The 21106-nt window shown below is 44.3% G+C and overlaps 1 protein-coding gene across 1 annotated transcript in view; it reads left to right on the top strand.

Moving 5' to 3' along the window:
• POLN (DNA polymerase nu) overlaps positions 1 to 21106 on the top strand; it is a 145908-nt gene that overhangs the window by 16397 nt on the left and 108405 nt on the right. The window contains 5 exon segments of the mRNA XM_032395471.1: positions 435 to 578; positions 9948 to 10027; positions 11931 to 12431; positions 15177 to 15370; positions 20726 to 20838. Of these exon segments, the coding sequence (XP_032251362.1) occupies positions 440 to 578; positions 9948 to 10027; positions 11931 to 12431; positions 15177 to 15370; positions 20726 to 20838 (1027 nt within the window). The 5' untranslated portion in view covers positions 435 to 439.

The following is a 21106-nucleotide window of genomic DNA, read 5'->3' as shown; positions in this document are numbered from 1 at the left end:
TTTACCCACTCAGCCCAGGGGCCAGGAGAGCTGAGCAGTATGCATGAAAGGATGTCAGGTTTTGTGTCTATTATAATTACGCAAGCCCATTAAAAATAATTTTCTGTAATTAGATTTGTATATTTGAAGATTTTAACAGCCATTGGTTTCAGACCTCAGGAAGTATTTGAATAGATTGCTCGCTTCAAAATTGGTTAGCTAGAAATGTATTCTTTGTTCCCTGTTTACCAGGATATTCCAGTTGAGCCTCTAACCATCTTGCTCACTTCTCACTATTGAATCGGTAATTACGGAGGCAACTGCTACCTATTTTCTGTGGTCATTAATAGAGTAATTTGTATGAATGCCTCTGGCTGTAACATTTTCAAATAACGTGTTTCTTATTTTGAAGTCTCAAAATTAATATGTGGATGTTATGTTTATCTTATGTTTAGGATTTATGAAAATGGAAAATTATGAGGCATTTGTAGGCTTTGATCTCTGTAAGGTACCACTCTCCAGTGTGGCACAGAAGATTTTGTCAGCTTTGCACTCGCGTGATCTAGTGGAGTCTAAGAATTGGAGAGAGAGTGAAAAGAGTGAGTAATTTTCATAAACATCTTTCTATCTTTTGTTACCTTGAATGTTAATTATTTCTGAAGGTTTGACAATGAAACGGAATTATTCTCAGGAACCTTCTGTTGTTTAGGGAGTTCGTGCTGCAGACAAATGGAGTCCGGCTCCCCTTGGTTTATTCTCGTTCAGTGATGACTGAGCTTCTGCTCACTAGACTGCACATTCTCTCGGGCCTTACTGCTTTAAAATGTAACACTCTCTTCCTTGTTCCAGGTATTTCTATCAGAGAGTTCCTGAGAATCTGCTTCAGCTGTTTAAGTAACCTCAGAGAGCTGGGGTCTTTCACAGTGCCCCTCGCTTCGGCCTTAGCTCTTGGGTCTTTGGACACACAGGGACGTAGTACTTGTTTGCTCTGTGTGGTGGATGGGAGAAGGGTGTTTGACAGTGTGTGTCTTAGCTGCCCGAGAGCTATGAGCTCTCAGGTGTGTGTGTTTATGACGTGATGTCACGCAGCAGCAGTGGCGTGGGCGCACAAGTGTGACTGAGACATTCGGAACACCGGTTCTTTGTTTGACTAGCAAAGCAGTTTGTTGTTGTTTGTGTCTTAATATTTAGGTCTGGGCTAATTGTCGTTTTTTTCTATAGAGTAAGTTATACGTGAGATGTCACTGTGACGAAGTAATTGAGAGCATTGACAGATAGTGCAAAAGCTATGTAAGTGCAGTTCTTGATTAAGATATAGTAGCACCACACATTTCGATCTGCTCATATTTAGGCCTCTGTTGCTCATGAGCCTCATTACAGAAAGTCACTGATAAATGAACTGCTAGGAAGTTTTGTGTATGGACCACAGACCTAGAAGTTGATAATGTTTTGGGGAATGAGGGGTGGATAGTAAAGAAAATAAATATTTAAACGTCAAAGAGCTTTCTCCTTTATTCTGTATACTTTCTGAAATAGCAGTGTGCACTTGACAGAAGTGGAAATGTACTTCCCTTTAAAAACTTGATAGGAATAAAAAAATACTGATAGGAATAGTGAAATGTCTCTGGTAGCTTCAGTGTGAGTCTTGAGAAAGATTTATGGCCATCAGCCCATCTTGTGAATGTGAACTCCTTTGTCATGCTCTTCAAATACCCTATAAAATTCTAGTTTTTTTTTTTTTAAGATTTTATTTATTTATTTGACAGAGACACAGCGAGAAAGGGAACACAAGCAGGGGGAGTGGGAGAGGGAGAAGCAGACTCCCCACCGAGCAGGGAGCCCGATGCGGGGCTCGATCCCAGGACCCTGGGATCATGACCTGAGCCGAAGGCAGACGCTTAACAACTGAGCCACCCAGGCGCCCCAAAATTCTAGTTTTCATAAATTTATTGAGAGGTAATGGGAAAAGATAATATTTTTCTGTCAAGTGTTACTGGATTTGGAAAAATAGTGGAATTTTCACAAAGATTCTGTATTGTCTGTTGCTGCACAGCACTGTTACTGCAAACTTAGCGACTTAAAAAAGGCACATTTGTTATGTCCCAGTTTCTTTGGGTCAGGAGTCTGGGCACAACTTGGCTTCATCCTTTGCTGGGCTACAATGCGGACGTGTCAGCCAGGGCTCGGGTCTCATCTGAAGCCCGAATGGGGAGGTATTTGCTTCCAGTTCACAGGGTTGTTGGCAGATTCAGTTCCTTGTAGGCTCTTGGGCCCAGAGCCTCCCAAGCTCTTGGCTGTAACACACCCTCCATTCCTTTCCACGTGGTTCTCCTGAGGCACAGCTTTACGTGATGGCAGCTTTTCCTCTGGCAAGACTGACGTCATAGTCTTCTGCAACGTGATTGCGAACATCCTGTCACTGTTGCTGAACTCTGGGTGAGGAGTGAGCCAGTAAATTCCACCTGCACTCAAGGGTGTGAGTACTAGGAGGCAGGAGTCCTGGGACCACCCTGGAGTCTGTCTGCCGCAGAGTCCCACCAGTTTTAGCTCTTATTTCATACGGATTTGATTAAGTTGGGTTTCTGGTGGGTTATTGATGCATGATGCTGGACCTAAGATCTAGTTGCTTCCTGGACTCTAGTTATATGCTGAGCTGTTATTGTGTCAGACCCTTATCTCTTACAAGGAAAATACTATAAATCCACATTTCATTTCTAAAGCCCATTTTGTACTAAATACAAAAATTGAATTCCTAAATCAATGGAATAACTACAAATATTTGTTATTACAAACAAGTAAAACCAAACAACATTAGTGTTATATGTCACTTCGGGGTCTAGATGTCTTATGTGCTGGGCTGAGGGATGTCAAGATGCACACCCAGTAAGGGATGGACTTTGTATGTCGTCTTGCTGCAAGATTAATCATTGTTTAAAAACCCTCTGCTGCGAAAACACAAAATATGCAAAAACTTAAACTACAGTTTAACGAATGAAGATAAAGAGGACATCCATGTCATTGCATCCAGGACCTTGAAGTTTCCTTCTCAGTTAAAACTCTCTCCCTGCTCAAGGTGGGCATTGTCCTGACTTGTGGTAGTCTCTTCTACTTCCTGACCACGGGCATTGTGTGTTGCTCCAGAGGCCTTTTGGAGCAGAGATTACTTGTATGCTGCACCAAAGTTTATCCTTCCCTTCGGACTACATGGCGCACTCTCCTTCAGTCAGGTGTGACCCGGGTTCCGTCAGTGGGATGTGCACTCAAGTGGCGTGTGCCATTTCCAGGGCAGGCCTCTTTCCTTCCCTCCAGTAGGAACCCTCCTTTCAAACTCTGCAAATGAAAACAGTGTCCTAGAGGATTGTACAACGTGTTGGAAGCACCCCAGTCCTGGAGAGGCTGCATGAAGCATGTCCCGCCAGTTGAGAACATGAAAGAGAAATAAACTTTGTTCTTCAAGCTGTTGTTTTGTTGGGTCTTTTGTGACTGTAGCTTAGCTTTGTACCTTAACCCATACACCTTTAAACTAGATTGAAAAGTGGGTTCATCTGACTTAAATTTTCATTGTTATTTGATGGTTCAGTAATGCTGTTGAAAGCCTTGGGTAAACACTGAGGGAAGGAGTTTACAGGGTGCGGACTTACGGCTGTGTATAGAGTTATGCGTAGGAGTCAGCACGTGTTATTAGAAGATACCTGTTTTGTCTGAGTAGCTATAGGAATCAAATAACTTTCTAGTACACATTTGTCCAGATTATTTTTCATTTTAACAACTTAGATGTGAATGTGGTTTTCCAGTTAAAAGAAATATATATATATACATATATATTTACAGACATTATAAACTAATAGTTTGAGACCCCAAAGGTAAATATTTGTGAAAATCTAGTTCATTAATGTGAAGTGTGTCTTTATCCCACCATCCAGTAGAAATCTTTGTGATTTCAAGGACAGATAACAAAACTAAAAGACCAAACAGATCTATCTTGATTCTGTTCATTCTAGTCAAGAGTATAATGGATAAACATGTTGTATTATTTTTATTTCTATTAAATAAACATAAAATCCTTATATCCAGTCACTTGGCAAGCCCTGCCAGCTGTTGGGTTTCAACCCCCACTGTCCTCATACAAGCCTGCATTTCTCCTCACGTGGATTTTGCAGTGGCTTCCTGATTGTTGTTCACCTTCATTATTGCCCCTTTGTCTTGCCCTCATTCCTTTGCTAGAACTACCTCAGCTCTTGTCCTTGCCCTCTGCAGAATTCACCTATGGAAACATCCCATGCACTCTGAGGGACCCCTGCCTGCCCTGTTCAATCTTCTGCCCCACCACCGTTCCTCTCTTACTTTACACTCCATTCAGATTTGACTGCAACTTCAAAACACATGACATTTTCCGGTATCATCCTGTACTTACCCTTTTCTTTCTCTTTCACTCAGCTGAGTGGTGAAAGCATTTTAGAAGGTCCTGCTCAAAATACTTTTTTTTAGGGGCGCCTAGGTGGCTCAGTTGGTTAAGTGTCTGCCTTCAGCTCAGGTCGTGATCCCAGGGTCGTGGGACTCCATCTCAGGACCCCGAGAACACGACCTGAGCCAAAATCAAGAGTCAGATGCCCAACCAACTGAGTCACCCAGGTGCCCCTTGCTCAAAATACCTCTGCTATCAGTGTGCCTTATTGGAAGTGAACTGCATTGGATTCATTTGCAGCTCAGTTGAGCGTGCTGTGAGGTACTTCTGGTTGTTCGTATGATGCTGTAACTGTTGGTGTGCTTTGAGCTCTCTGAGGCGCGGTATGCTGTTCTCTCCTTGAATTTGGCCACAGGTGGACTCACCTGTGGATTCCTCCCACTGATTTGTAAGAGCTTTCTACACACAATACATTAATGTGAAGGACTTTTTTTTTTTAAAGATTTTATTTATTTGACAGAGAACACAAGCAGGGGGAGCAGCAGAGAGAGAGGGAGAGGGAGAAGCGGCTCCCCGCTGGATCCCAGGACTCCAAGATGATGACCTGAGCCACACACTTTACAACTGAGCCACCTAGGCGCTCTGTGAAGGACTTTTCTATTATATATGCTGTAAATATTTTCCTCAATATTTTTGGGAGGTCTCTTTTTTTGGTAATACTTAGAAAATTCTTTTAAACAAAGCCAAAAACATAGAGTTCATAATCCCACATTTAAAAAAATCTTTTCTTACATGCTTATACCCACAGGCACGTGGTGAAAGGGTTCCTCTGCGCATTGTTTTCTTGGTTCAGCCTTTTGCTTTGTTGAACCCTCTCCCCTTGTTGCTAACCAAGCTAGTAACAAACTTAGTATGTCCCTTTTATGTTTTTGTCCATTTCTTTCTGTGATTGTAATTCTAGCGCGCATGTGTGGCTGTGCTGTGCCATCCAGACCCCTCCCTGCTTCCCGTGGGATTGGCTGAGGCCTTCCTTGTGACGGTACCACAGTGGACCCTCCCCTTCACTCAGTCCTTGGGTCCCCCCGTAAGTTTCCCGTGGGCAAAGCTCAGTCTGGTTCCCAGGAACCAGATCTGCTGCAGTTGGTGCTAGGAGCGGTTTGAGAGGGCACACGTGGCGTTTTGGAGTTTGGTCATCCTTAGGCAGATGCACTGATGGCCATCACAGGTGGTAGGCAGAATAGGACTGGTAGCAGTGAGTTCCAGCTTGGACTGGGGGTGGGTGGTGTGGCATACCAGTGGAAGCCGCTGTCCTGGCTGCTGGGATTTACTGGGTATTTGAAAAGTACAGGGCAGTGGCAAACAATGGAATTGGCAGCTGTGGCTAGGAATAATAAATCCTTTGGAAAAAGACATGGGGTGAGGGTGATTAATTAGCATTTAAAGGCTAAATGTGGTAACCAGAGGGCTTCCCTGGTAGCCAAAAAGAGGCCACTCGCAGCCACAGACCAGTGCTTAGTCCTGAGACTGGTAGAGCTCTAGAGAAGGTTGGCTTCTCAGCGCAGGCAGGTGTGCTACCTCAAGGTCAGGGCCTTGATCAGAAGGGGACCAGACCCTGAGATCTGGCATGGGATTACCTGATTGGCACATTCAAATCCTGAATCCCAGATGCCTCTGGGACCTGCAGAAGTCGCTACTTCTCTGTTAAAGGCTAGTGTCCCATCCTCCTGTCATTGTTGAAGACCGTGCAGGATGCTTCTCCAGAAGGAGGAACTTCTGCCTCCTTCCGTCCTGGCCATTAAGTCAACAGCCTCGCCGAGAAGTAGTGGGCCTGTTGAGGAAGCCTGTAAGACATGTGCCAGTCAGGTGAAACAAACCATAGGAAATTTGAACAGGGAAAGGTACTGCATGTTAGCTAGTAAGGGGATTAGCTACCAAGGAGTAAAGAATAAACACAGTAAAGGCAGACACAGAGCAGCTCCCTGAGGTAGAGTGTTGAAGGAATAAACAGAATGACTTGGCCAGCTGACATTCACTAGCCTGTCACCTGCTGTCCCAGGACAAGCACCTGGGGCTCTTTAGTGGAGTGGCCATGGGCTGGGGTGAAGACCACACGTGGACCCAACCATATGCACACCCACTCACCAGGGCTGATCTAGTTACGGCCTCTGCTGAGTGTCCAGGCTTCCAACAGCAGACCAAACGCCGAGACCCTAGTAGTACCATCTTTTGAGGAAACAGTAACTTGGTCGCAAGTTGACGACACTGAACCCCTCGTTCCCCTAAAGGTGCAGTGACCTGTCTTGATTGGAATTGACACATCCCAGGCCTGGCTTTCCCTTCCCTGTTTGCCGGGTCTCAGTGATCCACTGACAGTACCACAAGCATTGCACGGGGCGTGGGGACACACTATACAGGAAGGGAGCTACAGCGGGCACGTGATTATGGGACCCAAGGGTTCCCTCAGCCACACATCCAGCAACACCACCCCGACGGAGGAATGGCCTGCAGCAGGGGCAGCTTGCTCCAGTGTGGAGGAGCCCCCTCCAGGCTGCGGTGTCCCCAGTGTGTACAATTAAGGGGTCTACAAACCAAAAGGGGGATGTGGGAGTGGTCCTGCTTATCCTCACTCCCAGTGCTCCAGTTGGTAAATCTGTCTCTCCCCCAACACTTCTGGGTTCTGCAGAATGAGTCTTGACTGACAAAGGGGAAGCCACCCGGGGGCACGGGAAGAATACCATTTAATTTGAAGCTGCAGCTGCGCCCTGTCCTTTCAATAGCCTTATGCCAAGGGACTGGCAGGCATGGCATGTAATCTGCATCCTGCTTGGGATGCGTCCTGGTCATCAGAAGTCAGGGCTGTTACATGATGGTGCAGGGAAGCATACACTTGGTATCTGGGTGATAGGACTAGTCACCGCTGTCCTCTGTCCAAGTCTCATGGCCAGTGCACTGACTGTGGTGGCCAGGGGCTTACACCTCTCAGGGATGAGGGGTTTGGGTAACTCCCATCAATCAGGTAAGCCACCTAGACCAGCAGAGGTGCTAAGCCAGGGTGAGGGGATTCTAGAATGTGCATTAGAGGAGGGACACGAATCTCATCTGTAGCTTTGAGACCAGCTGCAGTGACCAGGGGATGCAGTTCATCCCAATAACTTCCTTTTTAAAAGCTGCTTCCAGCAAGAGGCCCACCAGAATCCTGAAGGGGCTACTTTCCGAAACGTATCAGCAGCGAGTGGCTGGGGGCAGTGCAGTGTAGTGCCCAGCGGCAGAGGACTGCAGTGAGCCCTGGGGATGCCCAGGCTCCTGTACTAGTACTAAGCCATTTGTCACCCCACCTGCAGGGAGTGTCTGTCTGTCTGCCCACCGCACAGCCACTCTTGGTGGCTGCCTCAGCTGCACACTCCTTTCCCAGGGGCAGCCAATCCAATGACTGCTTGGTGCTGGCATATAAAGTCCCGCTCCCTTGACCCAATGGGGGCTAACTCCACAGGCCTTCCAGTCCCAAGCAGGCCTTTGTAGTGACTGCATTGTGGTCTGGTCCTCCTGTCGTGCTTCTGTACACGGTGATCCTGACAGCACTCCCCAGTAACATTTCCAAATGCAAACCACCTCAGAGTCAGCCTCCTGGGGACCAGGCCTGTGCCAGTGGGTGTGTATGACACACTCGTACACAAAAATGGGGAGATTTGGTCATGGGTTGCAAGAATGAGATATTTTCACAGATTCCTGCATCTTCGAGGCAGCTAATAAAGCTCTAAGTCATTCATTTCAGTGGCTGTGTGCTTCGTGGTGTAGACGTTACATAATTTATTCATCATCTTCTCTCTGGATTGGTATCTGCTTTGTTTTCAGTCCTTTGCCATAAAGTAATACTGCCATAGATGTTTCGGTTTAGACCTGTTGACTGTTGCATGTCTGTGAAACTGCCAGTAGTGAGGTTGTTTGGTTGGATGACTATACATTTTATATCTCTGTTTTTATGGAGGCTATACACACACACAGATTCTGTACACGAAACACATATATTCTGAGTTTATAACTCAACATTTCACAAACTGAACACCCTGTAACCTTCATGCAGATCAAGAAACAGAACATCAGTAGCACCCTGGAAGCCCGTCTTTGCTCCCTTTGGGGCAGTCCTCTTCCCAGCTCTCAAGGGTGATGCTTGTATTTTTAATTTCAATAGGTGTTGACAGTTTGCTTTCTAAGAAGATTCTAGCTATTCACATTTTTACCAGCAGTGCCTGAAACGACCTCTCCGTTGCACCTCTGGTTGTGTTTAGTTTGCATTTCCCTGACCACTAGTGCGTTTAACTATTATATCATGTTTATTTGCTTTTTGGATTTGCTAATTTGTGTACCACTTTTTCCTATCTTTTGCTCATTTTTTAAATTGAATTGTCGTCTTTTGCCAGTGTTTAAGGACTTGTTGTATAATACAGGTATTAGCCCTTTATCATTTTTGTTCGAAACGGTTTTCCCAGTGTTCTGTTCTCTCAGAAGCAGTGCTGCTATCCCTGTTTATTAATCTGTTGTTTTCTACTGAGTTGAGATGCCATCTTTGTTCTGTAGTAGAGTCTCATAAAGCCTTGGGTCAGTTTCTGGATTGTCTGTTCTGTTCTAGGAATCTTTTGACTCTTTCTGTTTGAATACGACGTGGATTTGATTGTGGTGGTTGAATGGTATGTTCTGATAATCCAGCAAGGCAAGGCTTTTATTGGTTTTTAACTTACCTTCTGTGTCTGTTTTCAGATATTTAGTATTTCATATGTACTTTGACATTTTTTCAATTAAAAGAACTCTGTAGGGTCTCTAATTGGAATTGCATTAAATTTATTTTTGGAAGAATTGAACATTTTATGCATATCTGGATGCTATGTCCTTCCATTTGTATAGATCAAGTTTTATGCATTTTATGAGATTTTAAGTTTTCATCATTGAGTGCCTCGTGCCTTTTTGTTAAATTTATCCTAAGTTCTTTCTACTGTAAAGATTTCCCCTGTTTGCATTCCTTGGTTGTTATTGTTGCTGTGGAGGGAACATAAATCACAGTGGTTATGAGCACAAACACCTGAGTCATGTTGCCTGGGGTTGAATGTGGGTTCCATCGCTTACTGTTCAGCCTAGGCTTATTAAAATTAAAACAAAATTTAAAAGAGAGGTTTGTATTAATGGTGTTTTACTGAACCTCTGATTGTTCCATTGCAATATTATGCATTATAGGAATTTCCTCAAACCTTTAATACTTTCAAGGTTTCCGTAAAATACTGAACTTGGGTTTTCGGACTCCAGTATTCAATGGAAATACCAAGTAATACTTTCTAATAAACATGTCATGATTGCATGGATCTGTCTCCAGTTAATTTGAAGATATGTTACATAAATGTTTATTGCAATGGTAGTATACATTTTGGGTATGAATGTTTTTACACTGTTTTATGTAAGTAAATAATGAGTAAGTAGCATGTTTGTAGAGGCCACTTTCAATGTTTAGCTAATTATATGACTTAGATTCAATGTTTCTTTAATGCCTCATGTTTTCTTTTTGTGTTTTTAAAAGCTGCAGAAGTGGTAAACAATTCCCGTATTAAGTATTCAGTACTTCTGGAAAATGGGAAGAATCAATCACTGGAAAAAAGGGTAAATCATTGCAAATATGATTAATTCAAAATAGATAACTGTCACTCGTTCAACACATACTTATTAAGTGTCTACTGTATGCTAGGCACTGTGGCTACCACGCTTCAGAAAATCAAGAACGGAGTTCTACTCCAGGAGCCTACAGTTGAACTTGCTTGATGGGGGAGGGGAAGACAGAGAAGTGCCATGACCCTACAGGATGGTGCATTGGGTGCCATACATGGTAGGGGTCAGTCCCAATAACAGTAGGCAAGACCACTCACCCAGTTTTTGTGCTGTCTCGTTTCGTTTTTTTCTGGGTGGTGGGGAGCGTAGTCTGGGAGTCTTCCTGAAGTGTGAAAATTATGCCTGAGTCAACATCTATAGGATGATTAGGAGCCCCACCTTTAAAGAGTGGGGGGAGGACTTGGCAGACGTGTTTAGGGAGAAAGCTGGGGCTCTGGGACAGCTGAAACACAGAGCAGTTCCAGAAGGAAGGGGACACAGCTCTCAGTGGGTGAGCTGTGTGGTGTGGGCCTGAGGGGAGGGGAAAGAAGATGTCATCTCACCAAAGACCTGGTAGGGGAGACACAGTGGCCAAGAGATTAGACTTGGGGGCAAAAACTACGTGTGTTCAAAGTCCAGCCTAACTCAGTGTAACTGAAACTCCCTGTAGTAAAGTGGGGATGGCAGGACCCGCCCCGGGTCCTGGGTTGCCCTGAAGTTGGGGGAGAGGCGAGTCCCACAGCCATGTCAGGAACACAGGGTGTTCACTCACTTTGTGAGTGAGCGGAGATTTTCTCTCAGTGCCGCTCTGGCTGTGCCCCTCCCATCACTGAGGTAGAGAGCCGGCTCACCAACGTTTTGCTTCCTTTCTCGCAAAAGAATTTTGAAAAGCCATATACCTCATGACATATTTTTAAGTTGACATTTAAAATATTCATAACAAGTCTAAAATGTTTCACAGGACACAATTTCTGGTGTATTGACATTTTAAAAATGATTACATCATCATTAAAATATAACCACTAAAATCTAAATACCGTACTCTGGTAACTTAATACCCACAAGCATCCCTTTAAAAACAACATGAGCAAGATATTCTACAGCAATCTAAATTTTTGTATTTCCCTTTGCTCCTCGAACTCCTTTTCTTGTATCTTCTTCTGCAGAATTATTAACATAATATAATTTTATGCTTGGAAGTCTTTTCTTGAAACCATATAACATGTCTCTGTAATAAAAATATGAGTATAAACTTAAATTTTCTGTGACCATATGCCAAATACTGAAAAATTTTCCTCCAAAATTATTTTTAAAGTACTATTAATATACATTTGTTCAAAACAACATTAAATATATCACAAATCTGAAAAATAAACATTAAAAATACATTTTATTCTAAATGAATCCAGTAATGAGATGGGTAGAGATTCTTTTTTTACCCTCAGTTTGTGAATTTATGAATGAATATTGCACAGTACTAGATCAAGATGGGAAGAGGATTGCTGTTGAGCTATATTTTTAAAAAATTTTAGTAAATAGATGAACATATCAAATAGTTGTGGTGATTTCATTTTCTCTGTAAATGGCCTTTACCTGGAAGTTAAATTATTCATCTTGAGCATAAGGCGCATTTGTAACATACTCCCACCCATGGCATCTGTCATTACACGCATTGGGTATGGTTGGAGACTTTTGGACTCCTACCTATTCCAGCCCATGATTCAGACATGCGCTCCTACCTGGGTTGAGAAAAATTACTGCTCTAGAAGCTACTATATAGTTTCATTAGAAAGTTTGATCATAGATAATATGAAGCTGTGTCCCCACTTGACCTTAGACGAGGTTTACCAGAGATTAGTTTGGTTAGATCTGTTTTAGGAATCCATATTCTCGTGAAACATTTCATGTTTTTCCACAGAATCTGAATTCTTCTGCAAGCCAGACATCAGGCTCATCCATCAAGCTCTGTCCTCCGTCCTCCGGTATCAGACTCACAGATCAGCCCTCTGCCGACCAAAACCAGAAGAATGTCAGCTCATTGGCTCCTCCCAGTTGTTTCATTCCACAGGGTAACCAAGAGGCTTCAGTCCTACAGAAAACGGAGTGTAAAAGAACGCATTTCCTAAAGGAAAATAAAAATAATGAAAAAAAAGAAATGCCCGTGAATCTTAAAAGAAAACATAGTACATGTCATTTTTCAGGAAAAACAAGTAAACATGTGGCATTGGAAGAAAATGCTGATGAGGTTGAAGCCCACCTAAACTGTGGGAACCCAAGAGTGTGCGAAAACCATTTTTGTGACGTTAGGTATTTGGATGATTTGGAGAAGAGCCAACTGGTTGAAATGCTCAAACGGGCAGTGGCCGTGGTGGTAACACTGATGTATGAGGACGGTTCGACCCAGCTAAGAGCTGAGCAGGTTAGTGAACAGTGTTGGGTTTTGTTTGTTTCTTTGGCACCATAAAAGAACCCCATTTTCTTTGTGTCGGATTTTGATAGGAGAGCTAGGAATAAGATTTGAAGTCCACCCTCCCCTCCCCACAGTGCTGAGTGACTGATAATGCATAGTTCTCTTCAGATTTTTAAGAAACTGCCAAAATGTTTTCCAGAGTGGGTATGCCTTCTTGCATTCCAGCAGCAACACGCAAGAGTTCCAAGCCCTCCACCTCCTTGCCAATCCTTGTTGTCTGTCTGGTTTTAGCCATTCTAGTGGGTGTGAAGTGGTATTTCACTGCGGCTCTAAATCGCATTTCCCTAGTAACTAATTACATTGAGCATCTTCTCGTGCTTAGTCCCATTTGTGTATCTTCTGTGGTGAAATGTCTGTTCAGATCTTTTGCCCACTTTTAAATTGGGTTATTTGTGTCTTATTTTGGATCTGTAAAGCCTTCTTTCTATATTCTGATACGAGTCCCTTGTCAGATCTATGATCTGTAGTTCTCCAAATCTGTGGCTTATTTTTTTCAATTTCTTACTGGTGTCTTTTGAAGCACAAAATTTTTAAAATCTGATGAATTCTATCAATTTTTTTTTTTTTTTTTGCTTGCACCTTTGTTGTTATATTTAAGAATGCTTTGCCTATCCCAGGTCTTGAAGATTTACTTCTGTTTTCTTCTAAGAATTTATGTTTTTGCTCTTACATTAAAATCTGTGGCTGACTTTGAGTTAATTTTCGTGTGTGGTGTGAGATAAGGGGCACAAACCTGCCTCTTGTGTGTTGATACCCAGCTTTCCAAACACTGTTGATAAGACTCTTCTTTCCCCATTGAATTTTCTTGGCACTTTTCTCGAAACTCAATTGACTGTAAATATAAGGGTTTATTTCTGGACACTCAGTTCTTTCCTTTGATCTATATGTCTGTCCTGATGCCAGTACCAAAGGGTCTTGGAGTGTGAGTCTTCTAACTTTGTGTTTTTGAAGATTGGTTTGGGTATTCTGGTTACTTTGCATTTCCATGTAAATGTTAGCATCAGCTTTTCAGTTCCTTCAGGCATGCAGCTGAGATTCTGATGCACATTGTGTTGAGTCTATAGATGAACTTTAGGAGTTTTGCCATCTTGACAGTACTGAGTTTTCGGGCCATGAACAGGGGTGTCCCTTCATTTACTTAAACCTTTAGTATCTTTTAGCAGTGTTTTGTAGTTTTCTGTGTAGTATACAAGTCTTGCTATACCTGTCATTTCTGAAAGATATTTTTGCTCGCTAAAGAGTTATAAGTCAATAGTTTTTTTTTTCTTTCAACAGTTGGAAGATGTTGCTCCACTGTCTTCTAGCTTGCTTTGTTTCTCACCAGAGATCTGCTGTCTCACTTCTCTTGATCTCTGTCTGGGTAACGCCCCTATCCCACCTGCCTGGCCCCTGCCCTCGCCCCTTCTTTTAAGGTTTTCTCTTTATTATTGGTGTTAAGCAATTTGATTATAACGTGACTTGGTGTGGTGTTCTTCATGTTTCTTATACTTGGGGTTTATTGATCTAGGTTCTACAGATTAACTTGGGAGAACTGACATTCCTATTAGGAGTTTTGTGGTCCTCAAGCATGGTGTGTCTCTGTTAGTTAGGTCTTCTTTGGCTTCTTTCACCAGTATTTGTCGTGTAGTGTAGCATATGGATCCTGTATGTGTTTTGTTGATTTCTATTTAAGTATTTCATTTTTTGGAATGGTTATTATAAATGGTAATGCATCTTTTTATTTTTATTTTCATTTTCATTTATTTTTTATTTAGAATAGAATAAGGAAAAAGAGAGAGAGTGGCGGGGGCAGAGGCAGAGGGAGAGGTGGAGAAAGAATCCTAAGCAGGTTCCACACCCAGCATGGAGCCTCATGCGGGGCTTGGTCTCACAACCCTGAGACAGTTACCTGAGCCAAAATCAAGAGTCGGATGCTTAACCGCCTGAGCTACCCAGGCACCCCTGGTAAACACATTGTTTTTATTTTATTTTTTATTTATTTATTTATTTATTTATTTTAAATGAAAGGATCTCTAAGTCCCTTTCTTTTTCTTTTTTTTTTTTTTTTTAAGATTTTATTTATTTATTTGAGAGAGAGAGAATGAGAGAGAGCACATGAGAGCGGGGAGGGTCAGAGGGAGAAGCAGACTCCCTGCTGAGCAGGGAGCCCGATGCGGGACTCGATCCCGGGACTCCAGGATCATGACCTGAGCCGAAGGCAGTCGCTTAACCAACTGAGCCACCCAGGCGCCCAACACATTGTTTTTAAAAAAAGATCATTTTTACATGTTCATTGAGAGTACATAGAAATACAATTAATTTTGTGTTTTAATCTTGTATCTTGCAACCTTACTAAACTCACATATTGGTTCCAGGAGGTTTTTTTGTAAATTCCTTTTGGTTTTCTATGCAGACATTTGTGTCATCTGTAAATAGAGACAGTATGGTTCTTCATTTCTGATCTATGTGCCTTTTATTTCTTTTTCCCATTGTGTTACGCTGGCTAAGACTTCTGTTATGATGTTGAATAGGGAGGAGTCCAGATTTGGAGAGTAAGATCATGGGTTTGGCTTTTGGCCTTGACTGTCATTAAAAAGAGCTATTTATTTACAAATTTAGTTGTAGGCCTTTTCTCTCTGTTTAATTATAAAACATACCTTTCTTGAATAAATACATTGTTTGTGTTTAATTTTGAAACTGTGTTTGTATTCACAGGCTCTGTTTCCCTCTGTTAAAGGAATTGCAATGTTACTGCAAAGCCATGTAGAGGGCAGTGGTCCTCTGGATGTCTCAGCCTCTGACAGTGTCCTGGGGGAAGGCTCCACACTCCGTGATCAGTATATCTACCTCCAGACAGAGCACTCCTCTACTGGGGGCCAAGAGCAAGAGGCATATAATCAGTTTGCCAGGTCAGAAATCTCCTCCCACTGCCTTACTTCCTACTTACATGTCTGCTTCGTTGAGTCCAATTAGAGTCTCCCAAGCTCCAACTTCAATTATTTAAACTTTTAGAAGTTTTGTACAGGCACATGAAAATAAAATGGATCTGAATGACAGCTCTGCACACAGTAGCCTGCTTTCCCCCAGAGAGCTTCTGGAATGAAGGCTCCATCCTTCCATGGGAGCCCCTCCAGGATTTGAATCAACATCTCAGTGAGAAGTTGGTGAGAAAAGCTTCATCCCAAGGCCTGAAGATCCACTGTCGTGACCACAGTCCCAGATGATTTTCCTCATCTCACTCACAGCATTAGAAAATTAAAGTAAATTAAATTCAAAAAGTAAATTGTCCTCAGTACCACCTAATTTCATGCTAATTTCAAAGCTTCATTCTGTGGAAATAGTTAAGACACACCTCACTTGGACCTGCCCTTTAGAATCGGACAGTTTTAGATCGAGCAGGGATGCTTGAGCTGCCCCGTAGCGATCCTAAAAAGTCCTGCTGGGGGTTCCAGCCCCCGCCCTCGTTACAGCTCTTCTGCCGTGTTGTCAGCCTGACTCCGGTTTCTGCCTTGGGTGGGGACATCCACCTCCTGCCCACCCAGCCCTCAGAGTCCCAGCCCCTTAGCTGCCTGGCAGGAGCTCCCCGAAGCTGCTGTCCTGAAGAGGCGTTCACGGAGGCTCAGGGGTAAGCAGGTGGTGCCCAGGCCTGGCCCCGTTGGCCTCCTACAGTCTCGCTGGGCTGTGGGGGGGTTGTAGGCCGTGGCTGCATCTGTGTTGTCCCAGCGAGGAATGCCAGGGGCCAGTGCTGTGGCTGGACCAACCATGAGAGTTCCTAGGATCACAGGACACAATTCAGCAGAAACCATCAGGGAACTTTGAGGAACAAGATTCATTACTCACAGGTCCTGGAGGGTACACACCACACCGGGGGCCACACAGCAAAGTCATAGCTAGAGAAAGAGAGGGTGCAGGCCTGAGGCTCAGCCTTTATTATGGTCTGAGGATGGGGGGCTGGCAGTTTCAAGGTTTCACTCTTTATTGGCTAATAGAAATCATAAGAGTGGGAGTTAGGAAGGGAGAAGTAGGATCACTCACAGGTCAGGTGTCTGGATGCCCCCGGCCTGTCTGGAAGGGAAGCTGCACAGGTGGGGGTGGCCCTGTTCCTTGTCTGGGTGTTCTGCTGGTGGCTTGTCATACAGGAGGCAGTATGGATGTCTTTTGAAATGGATGCCTCAGCAATCATAAGCTTAACATCAGGCACTTACACTGCAGTAAATTTTGGTGAGAATGGGACAACGTTTGACTAATAGAGCAGCCTGCTCGCAAGAAACCCATAGCCTTATTTTTACCTAATTTTCTTCTGAAAGAACAAGTAGGCAGGTCTATTCTATGGAAGATCTCTGTGAGAACAGAGCCCTAATATTTGGACGGCCTTTTCTGAATTCTGGATGTATATATCTTACTCAGTGCTCTTTACTTGGACATCTGATAGTCACTAGGGCCTCAACATGTGCAAAACTGAACTCCTGTCTTCCCGAAACCTGCCTCCGACAGGCTTTGCTGTCAAGGTTAATGTCAGCATTTGCTCTCCATGAGCTCAGGCCAACGGTCCTGGCATTACCTTTAACTTCCCTCTTCCTTGCATCCAAGCTCTTAGTATATCCCATTGGCTCTGCCTTCAAAATACAGCTAGAAGCTGACCTCTCTTCCCTTCTGCTGCTGCCATTTGGTTCAGGCCTTCACCTCCTGACCGAACCAAGCAGGGGCTTCCTGAGGGCCGCCTGCCTCCACCTGCCCCCAGCCTGTTTTCCGCACGGCTCCCAGAGAGGGTCTGAGCACTAAGAAGTCAGGTCACAACGCTCCCTGCTCGGAGCCCTGCAACAGCTCCCAATGATGCCCGCAGGTCTGCATGTGGCCCTCACCAGGCCTGGGAGCTCCTCTTCCCCTGCTCTCACTGCACGCCAGCCTCCTTGATCTACCCGGGGGTCTTCCTTGTACCACTCTTCCTCCCCTGCAGTGTGCTCCCAGGTGTCTGCAGGATGTGCTACCCATTCGTCTAAACCATACCCCCCCCCAACACACACATACACAAAGCAAATTATGAAAACATGAAAGTAGAGAGTGTAATGTAATGAGTCCTATATACACACCCACTCAAACCAAAGGTCTTTCCATGCTTCCTTCATCTGCCCCTTTTTGAGGAGAGGGGTAGGGAGCTGGGATTAGGGGAAAATCCCAGACATGTCGTTTTAGCTCACAGGGCTCAGGATGCAGCTCTAAAACACCTGGGCTTTTCTTCACCTGGCTACAATGCCATTCTCAAACTTAGCAAATTTAATACTCAGTACACATTTAAAGTTACCTGAGTGTTTTTATTTTTAATTTTTTTAAAGATTTTTTTAATTTATTTGATAGAGACACGGCGAGAGAGGGAACACAAGCAGCGGGAGTGGGAGAGGGAGAAGCAGGCTTCCCGCGGCGCAGGGAGCCCGATGCGGGGCTCGATCCCAGGACCCTGGGATCATGACCCGAGCTGAAGGCCGACGCTTAACGACTGAGCCACCCAGGCGCCCCTTACCTGATTGTTTTTAAAATGTCCTTCTACACTTGATCTATTGGGATCAGGACCAGCAAGGTCACGCATGCCATTTCTTGTCTCTCCTACCACTTCTACTAAGAGCATCCTCCGACCTCTGACCCCATCTTGCAGGAGGTCCCATGTCCTGGGCTTATCTGTTTTGTGATTGTGGGGTTCTTTACCTTGTTCCCCTTTCCTCCATACTTTCTGTAAGCCGGGGCTTCGTTCTCTAAGCTCCATTATCCAGCTCCAGCTTTTTTCACGAGGGCACTTCCCTGGGTGGTGCTGTCTGCTTCACACCCCATCACACACACATTTGGATGGTCAGATTTAACAAATAAAAATGCAGGATGCTAAGTTTGGATCCCAGATAAACAATTTTTTAGTATAACTACGTCCCAAGTGTTGGAAGAGACATTCTTACACTACAGGCATACATCTCTAAGAAACATATTTTTTTTCACATAAAAATTATTCACTGTTTTTCTGAACATTGTGTTTAGCTGGGTGCCCTGCACTCGATCGGGCTACCTTCTGCGATGCAGTTGTGTTGACCTCACATGCGTGACGCTCAATGGAGCTGTGGGCTAGGCGGTGTCGGCATGCTCCCTCCATTGTGAATGTCCCCACCAAACGTCCCCTCAGTGGTCATCGAAATCACTTTTTCAGTATGTCTGGAAGATGGTGATTTTTCTGTGTCTATCATTTCTTCCACACATATTGGGTAAAATTTTCTATAGAGAACTTTCCTCCTTCAACGAGGCCTTTTGTTCACCTTACCCTTCAAGTCTTCCCTGAGGTGTTACAGCATGGTCAGAAGGCCTTCCCTGCCCACTGTGTATAGCGGTGCCCCCCCACCCCCATCGCCCTGTGTGTCTGTCCCTGAGTGCCCCGAGCCACGGGTTTTTATGTCTTGCTCATTCCTCTGTCTCCACAAGCCAAGAACAATGTGACAGAGTATGTGCTTCACAAATATTTATTGTTATTTTTTAATAAATGCGTATTAAGGTTTAATTTTTGTAAGTTCCAAGACAATTATATGAAGACATGGCCTCACATACCATAAAATTGGAAGTAATAATCCCAATTCTATGTTAGTATGTATGAGATTTAAAATGAATTTAAATAAATGACATTTAAATGAAAACACACATAAATAACTTCTCTGCACAAAGCATACCGAGTACCATTTATTGCACACCTGCGCAAGGTGTTCTTACACACACGCGCTCTCTTCATCTTCACATTAACTGTATGTGTTGGGTCTTACTAGTTCCATTTTGTAGATGGCGAAACTGAGACTCAGAGAAACAGCCCTAAGTCAGTCTTGAGACTCAAGCCTCCTCTTTTAGACCCAAGTCTACCTTTTTAATATTCCGGCTGCCTTTTTGTTTGCAAACGTGACAAAACTGACTTCTATAACTGACTTACAAAACACACTGTGTTTCAGTCACTTTGTCTTACAAGATGCTCTTTTTGTTGTTTGTCTTACCTTAAGTTAGAAACCCACTAGCCTGCATCTCTTACTAGTGGGAGATCCTGCAGTTCTTAGGTGACCTTAGTAACTGGGACTTGGCGTCTGCAGCAAGTGAGGGCGTCAGCGTGGAAGTGCAGCTCTTCTCCCCTGTAAGCTCCCAGCCCCTCTCCCGTTCTCTCCTCCCTGCGCCGTCCCGAGTCCACAGAGCCAAAACCTGACACGGTGCTGCTGGCCCTCTGTCCTCTCTACCAGCCGGGCCCCCTCTTCAAGGGAAACCCATGTGGAAGCCACGCAAGAAAATGCAAATGTCTGTGCAGCAAGCTGAGCAGAATTTAACTTTCTGTTGACTCTGTGCAGAGCTGAGTGGGCTTCTGCTTTCTTTCTCCCTCAGCCTCATGCAAGACCCTCATTAATGTATGAATAGAGAGTTCCTATAAAGGAAGACTTACAGTGTGGGCCGGGGCAGCAGCAAGATAGGGTCTTGCTGGGAAAATTGTCTAGCCACTCTGAGCCTCAGCTTCCTTATCTGTAAAGTGGATCTGGTGCCTGCCTAACAGGCTTGTGCTGAGATTTCAGTGTAGCAGTCCTTTGAAGTGTTTAGCATGGTGTCATGGTAAGCGTTCAGTAAATGCCGACTCTTACGAATCCCATATCCAAGGAGCTCACAGAGCAATGGGGCGAGCCTACTTTCAAGGCAAATTACGTTACAAATGTGGTCCGGCTGCAGGTGGTACGTGGACAGGAGTAGAGAAGGAACAGAGGAGGGGGGACTCCCCGCCTGGAGAAAGGGGCAGTTTGCAGAAATCGTGGGAGGAGAATTGCAGGCGAGAATGCAGCATGGGGCATGGCCCAGACTGTGGGAGGATGTGGCACCGTGTGCTGGTGGAGGAAAGACAATTCAGTGTGAGTGGAGGGCAGAGTGTTGGAGCACGTGCTGGGAGAGCAGGCTGGAGAGCCGTGCCGGGGAGCCTGTAAGGAGTCCAGAGTGTGCGCTCCGCTCGGGTACCGCTGGGCTTGGCCTGCGGTAATGCGACTTCTCCCAGGGGTGGGCTCTGAACAGCCGTGGGGCCTGTCTCAGCTTCGTCATCTGTAAGTGCAGAGAAGTAACACCACAGGATTCAGGTTAACCCACGGAAGGCTCCTAGAAAAAGAACGCCTACAAGGTAGTTTAGCAAGTGACACCTGTCGGTAGAGCAATAAAGGTACTTTTTCCAAGGTCAGAAGTTCTGAATTAATGTCTAAACCAGTGAATTTCTTTTTATCTTCCAGGAAAGTGCTGTTTCAAATGCTGAAATGTAAATGTCCTGTTGTTTGTTTTAATGCTAAGGACTTTGTGCGAACAGTGCTGCAGTTTTTTGGTAAAGATGGCAGCTGGAAGCATGGTAAGTTTTAGTTTTTATAATCTCTTAAATTGAGCTCTCCAGCAGTGACTCCTCCTGGGAATGGGAGGTGGGAGGCAGGCTCCAAAGCACCAGCTGTGTGGCCTCGTGCCCCAAGGGTGAGGGGCACTTTCCCTCTTTCCTTAGACCGTTTGATTTTTTGCAAGGATAATTACTTTTTATAATTTAAAATAAGAAAGAAGTGACTTACGCAGCGTGGTCAGATGGGATGTGTTGTTACCACAAATAGCTTATAAACTCCCTACGAATT

The sequence above is a fragment of the Phoca vitulina genome, unplaced genomic scaffold (genome assembly GCF_004348235.1).
Source record: "Phoca vitulina isolate PV1807 unplaced genomic scaffold, GSC_HSeal_1.0 scaffold85, whole genome shotgun sequence".
NCBI classification, from domain to species: Eukaryota; Metazoa; Chordata; class Mammalia; order Carnivora; family Phocidae; genus Phoca; species Phoca vitulina.
This window is presented reverse-complemented; position numbering and strand designations above follow the sequence as displayed.